The 6,000-nt window shown below is 52.0% G+C and overlaps 1 protein-coding gene across 4 annotated transcripts in view; it reads left to right on the top strand.

Annotated features, from left to right (window-relative positions):
- Positions 1–2,211: 2,211 nt before the first annotated feature.
- ARHGAP44 (Rho GTPase activating protein 44) overlaps positions 2,212–6,000 on the top strand; it is a 143,240-nt gene continuing 139,451 nt past the window's right edge. For 3 of the 4 annotated variants that reach the window (XM_067715606.1, XM_067715605.1, XM_067715607.1), the window contains exon 1: positions 2,212–2,605. In XM_067715606.1, the coding sequence (XP_067571707.1) occupies positions 2,553–2,605 (53 nt within the window). In that variant the 5' untranslated portion in view covers positions 2,212–2,552. Of the gene's footprint in view, positions 2,606–2,846; positions 3,144–6,000 lie in introns of those variants that run through there. The other variant, XM_067715608.1, reaches the window with a different exon arrangement.

Raw genomic sequence — 6,000 nt, 5'->3', positions numbered from 1 at the left:
TAGTCTTGAAACTGCAAACCCCTTTCTTTTAAAGCCCTGCTCTCTCACATGTGTTTCTGAAGCCTGCTTTGAAAGATCAAAAGAGTAGTCTTGACGCTCCTTGCTCTTTTTTTCTGCACTGTCATCCCCTCCCTGGGGTAGGAAGCAGAAAAAGCCCCGGCTGAATGGAGGAAAAGCTCATAGGAGAACAGAAATTTGTGAAGAAACCACCAGTTAATAAACTATTATTGGACCACACCCTAGCAGGGTAGGCTGTCTTTTGTGGAGAAGCAGAACTGAACTGAAATATCTCAGAATTGAAGGCAGGGTCTGGCATGATATTGGGGTGGTCTACCAGAGTTCTGTGCTGTCCAGTACAGCATCCCCTAGCCACATGGGGCTATGAAGCCCTTAAAATGTGGCTAGGGTGATTGAGGAACTACATTTTAAATTTTATTGAATTTTAATTTCAATAGCCATGTGTAGTTGGTGGCTACTGTATTGGACAGTGAGGTTCTAGACGTTACCAGAGACAGTGCTACTAAAAGTCAGCCAGTGCCCTTAATGCCTCACTATTATTTATGAAAACATGCTGTGCCTTGTTTTTTTTAAAAAATGTCAAAACGAAAATAACTTCAGTTTGTATAAAAATTAAGTTGATATTATAGACATAACACAGTTGGTTGAAAGCAAATAATGCTTTCACTTACTAATTGGCTAGAGCTGCTGACCTAATAAACTGAGGCTAAATTCACAACTAATTAAAGATTTCTTGTTCATTCAGCCAAGACATGCCTCAAACCATCTTTTTTTTTCTTCAGCTGGCCAGCAAGATACTTGGAACCATATTTGGGACATCTTGCAACTATAATCAACGTATGCAACATATCCCGTTTCAAAAAAGTTCTTTCATTTATCACATTAGTACTTCTGTTGTAGGAATAGCATTTTTCTCTAGTGCACTCACAATAATCATATTTGTAGTAAATGAAGATGACAATGTACTACATAGAAATTTAGATGTTATTTGATTGTTGGTAATTTAGCAAATAGTTCTCTAACTTTGCTATTTCTCATGCAGTATTATTTCTCTATTAGAGATGAGAAAACTGAGGCTTAGGGAGGGTGTGCATTTTTCCCTAAGGTTATATAATTGGTATTTGGAATTCTAATATAAACTCATATCGGTTTGATCCAAAGACGCTACCACGCGACAACACTGCTCTTACTCGGTAGATCATGATGAAACCTAACTGCAATCACCTTTGTTTTCTTAAGGATAGAGGCTGCAGAAAGTCAACGAGCCCTTTTCAAGAGCCAACTGAGGTCAATGGGCTGCCCCTGTGTAGGACGCTGTGTAGGACGCTGCAGACGGGTCACAGCTGATGACCCAGCGGTGGAAGGGAAATGAGGCTGGAATGTAAGACACACAAGAAAGTTGTCCTGGTCAAATTCGGCCCGTGATTACAATGCCACTATCATTATATTGGCTTCTGGTTACCTACTAGGTTTGGTGAAAAGCGAGGATCAAATTCCTGGGATGCAAACTATGCCTGGTTCAAAATCTGACCGTCAACCCCTGTGCCCCAAGCTTAACCCCGCCCCCAATGTTCATCAGGTGCAACTTTATGAGACACGTTCCTGCTGGCAAAACTCCTCCTGTGAATTCAAAGCAGCGATGCCTCCCGTTCACTTAAAATACACACAGGTGGTTGCCAGAAGAGACGAGGGTGGAGGGGCTGCGGGCGAAAGAGGTGAAGGGGATTAAGAGGGTCAAACCTCCAGTTATATAATAAGTCACGGGGATGTAATATACAGCATAAGGGATATGGTCAGTAATATTGTAACAACTTGTGTGGGGACATATGGTTACTAGACTTATGGTGATGATCATTTCATAATGTATGCAAATGTCACATCATTATGTAGTACACCTGAAACTAATATGATACTGTAAGTCACCTGTATTTCATTTTAAAAAAGAGACAATGGAAGACAGATGCTCTTAATGTGCCGTTGTATTCTCGGTTCCACTTTATTTCTAAAGCAGGAAAACCTTTCCCTTCCTAGAATGCTAAGGGCAAAGCCGCCGGCTACGCCGCCTCTGCCCACCTCCGCGCCCCGCCGCACGTGGAAACTTCGGGCAGAGGGAAGGTGGGCGCCGGGCGCGGAACTACAAGTCCCAGAATGCACGGCGCCCTCCGCACAGGCGCAGCGGGGACCCCCGGCCGCCGGCCAGCCAGCTTGCGGAGACCCGGGTCCCGCGCCGGAGCTGGGCTGGGGGCAAGCAGCCGGGGCGGACCCGGCGGCGCCCAGGGCGGCCCGGGCGTTGGGATGAAGGCGCCGCGGCGCGCGTGAGGAGGAGGATGCGGCAGCCGGCGCCGCGGCGGCAGGGGGAGTAGGCGGTGGAGCCCCCGGGAGGGAGGTGCGCTCGGGGCCAGACGGCTCCGGAGGCTCCGCAGTGCCGCCGCCGTCGCCCGGGAGGCTCCGCGCGGGAGCCATGTAACCCTGCGGCGGGCTCCGGGCTGCTCCGTCCTCCCCAGCTCCCGGGATAGCGCGCCAGCGGGACCACGATGAAGAAGCAGTTTAACCGCATGCGCCAGCTGGCCAACCAGACGGTGGGCAGGTAGGTCACCCGCTGGCCGCCGCGGGCCGGGGTGCGCTGCGAGCCTGCATCCGCCGGGCGCGCAGGTGATGGAGCGGGCGCGCCGGCCTCCGGCCCTCCGCCCTTCGCTCCCTGCCGGCCCTCGCCCCCTCGGGGCGCCGCTCGCGGGCGCAAGCCCTCCTCCCTGAACTTCCCGGACCCCTTCTCATGCTCTGCCCGCTGCTCCGGGGCTCCGGTTGCCAAGCGCAAACTGTGACGCATCCTTTACCTGCGTCCCCAGCTGCCCCTTCACCTCGTCCTCCCTGTCTTTCCCCGGGACTCCCTTCTCCCTCTGGCCCCAGAGCTTCCTGGAAACAGGTGTTCGCTCTGATGGCGCTGGAGGCCGCCGAACCGCGGTCGCCCTGCGAAGATGCTTTCCCCTGGGCCGAGTTCGGGGCTCCTCGGGGGTCCGGGGGAGTGTTGGGCCTGGTCGTCTTGGCAGAGCTGAGCCTGCGCCTCCTGCCGTGTTTGTTTCCTGGGGCTCTGACCGTATGAGATTCTGGATCTCTCTCCTGGCCGGGTTTGTCGAGGCGTTAGGTGGTGGAGAGAGCATCTGTAGGGGTGGGGGAAGCGGGGGCAGGGCAGGTGCTGGTGGAATGGCGCTGCTGTCGGCTTGGTTCTGAGACAGGTTTCAGCGCAGGGAGGGAGGGAGGCTGCGGAAAGGGAGGCCCAGCTCCTCTGGAAGATGAGTTAAGCAGAAGATCACAGCCAGGTAGGGGAGGGGGACCGAGGCCTCACAGTCAAGAAGAGCCAGGCCCTAGGACGCTGCGAGACCCAGCCGGCTGTGGCTGTCATCGCGGTGAAAATGGGCTACATCTGGGCTAGTGTCTTCAGAAGATGCTCCGCGGGGTGCCAGGCTCTATTGATGTTACAGAAGGGTTCTGGTGGTTCTCTTCCAAAGCTCGACAGGCTCTGCACGCAGGGTGGTTAGGTAGAGGGGATTTTTCGTGGAACTTATGTCCCTGGGGAGGGATTTCTGTTGTTGCTGTGGTCAAGGAATGCAGGTGTTCCCTACTAAGGCCGGCGGCAGAAAGCAGAGAACCCAGCCTTGGGTGCAGTTCAAGTGCGAGCTCAACACATCGAGGGCCCTCCGCTAGGTTTACCAAGAAACCCAATACCTTTCTTGGGTGGGAAATGGAGCCCGAACTGGCATTTGGTAGGGCGGGAGTGGGGACCTAACTGGGGACACTGAATGCCCATGTAAGCATACTGCCCTGATTATGGTGGGCATTTGAGGGCAGGGGATGTGGTGGCTTCGTATCCTTCCAGGGACGCCAGATGGTTTCCAAGTAACCATGTCTAAAATTGACTTGGATGCATTTTCCTTTCCCAAACACATGTGCTTTCACATGGGGGAGAATTTATGAATAGCAGAGTCAGATTAGCCCAGATTTCTGGCATGGCATTGCCACAGATATAGCTGCACACAGGCTGCCTTTGGATATGTTGGACGCGGAAGCAGTGTTGTCCTGTCTGGGTTGTTTAGCAGATGACAGTTGAGTTGACATGTCTTTGGTGACTTGATTTCTGCATCACTCTGCTGGCTGGCCTCTGTCATCAGGTCATCGCACCAGACCAACCACGTGACCAAGAGGCCCCTGACCGTAGACTTGGATTGCCCTTCTCACTTGATCCTGGGGTGTCTCTTTGGTGCTGGAAGCGAAATGGTAACAAGGTGTTCACGCTTCCTCCCTGGCGCCCCTGAAACACAGCTCTTTCTCTCTTCAGGACTTGTTTTGAAGTGGTAGGATTTACGAACCTTGGGCATAAAACCTGATTTCCACCCTCATCCATGGATGTAATGACCAAGGGAAAAAGGGAAGAAGTTGGGTTTCAGAATAGGAACCAGGTGGTCTTACTAATTTGAAAGCACGTTCTTGGAAGTCCAAGCAGCTGGTCACTAAGAGGTACTTTCCACTTGTTTATGGAGTCTCTGGTGGATGCTGGCGTGTGGATGAATTTCTGGCTCTTCGTCAGATGGCATCCGTGGTGTCCTGCACCGGGTAAAGTGGGGGCCAGCCCACTCTTGAGTATCACTAACTTGTATCCATTTTGGTGACATTCTGAGTGAACCTTTTAGAGCAAAAACCAGTTTGTGCCGCTTTGCTGCTTGAAAGCCTCCAGGGGCATCTCAGTGCACCAAGCGCCCCAAGTCTTTCCAGGGGTCTACAAGACCCTGTCCGACTTGACCCCCTTCTTGTCTTTCCATACTCCTGTTCCGCCCACCCGCCTGCCCGCCCCTCCTCCACTGTGCTCCAGCCACGATAGGCTTCCTTGCCCCCAACGCACCAAGCTCATTTCCATCTAGGGGCTTTGTTCGAGCTGTTTCCCACTTTCCCTGCCCAGCTGAGGGTCCGCTCTTCCCATATTGCCTTTTCTTCATCATCCAGGTCTTTAGCTCAAAGGCCTTTGAGAGCCCCCCGCTCCTTCACGGCCCAGCCCATTATCCTGTTCGTTTTTGTCACAGCACTCATCACTCTTTGAAATGCTTAGTTTTCTTTTTTTGACTTCTTACAAATACAGTACCACAGAATGTATAGATCGCCACTAATGCTCATTGTATATAGCACAGTGCCTTGTAGGCAGTTGGCGCTCAGTTCATGTTTACTGACAAGGTTAAAAGAGTTTGCCGTAGGGTCCATGCAGGTAAATAAAAGGGGCAGCCTTTGTCTTACTGAGAATGTAGTGAGGCATGATGCTAACACTGCTTCTTAATTTCTTGAATCCGTGGAAGCAATAGGATTGGATGCTTGGAATTCAGGTGTGGGGTTGGTGGACCACCTAGTGGCGTGGCTTTAACAAGCCGCTGGATTCTTGTCCTTGCATGTCTTTGAAATGCCGACGTTCCTGTCTTTGAGGGAAGGCTGAGAGGTGGGCTGGAGCGGTGCCCTTCCTCACGGCTCTTCACCCAGCTCGCCTTCCATAAGTTGCGGGTTTGGGAGGTCTTCTGAATATAAAACCTCCGGAGGTCAGATCCAGTCCCTTTAACAACGTAGGAATTGCCGTGCTTACACGTACTCAGTGGAGCTAACGGTATTTCCTCTTGAAGTGCTCACCTCTCCGTGGAGAGGGTACCAGCATCTGGGAAGAGTTTCAAACCCACTGCACTTAACTGGGAAAAGTTTCGTCTCCTCCTTGGTCTGCCTCTCCCGTCTTTGCACACATTCCTTCTGCTTTGGACTCTCTCTGTCCTTTCACTTCAGCTCATCCTCTGGGAAGCATCCCTGGCCCTTCAAGACTGGACCACCATGTGCCTAATGGTTCCAGCTAGCACCGGCTTTCGGGTGCGATGGATCTGGTTGGTTGGTTACTGACTACGGGATCTTGAGCTGAAATCTGCACCTTAGTCTCCTCATCTGCAAAATGGGCATAACAAG

The sequence above is a fragment of the Pseudorca crassidens genome, chromosome 19 (assembly GCF_039906515.1).
Source record: "Pseudorca crassidens isolate mPseCra1 chromosome 19, mPseCra1.hap1, whole genome shotgun sequence".
Classification (NCBI taxonomy): Eukaryota; Metazoa; Chordata; class Mammalia; order Artiodactyla; family Delphinidae; genus Pseudorca; species Pseudorca crassidens.
This window is presented reverse-complemented; position numbering and strand designations above follow the sequence as displayed.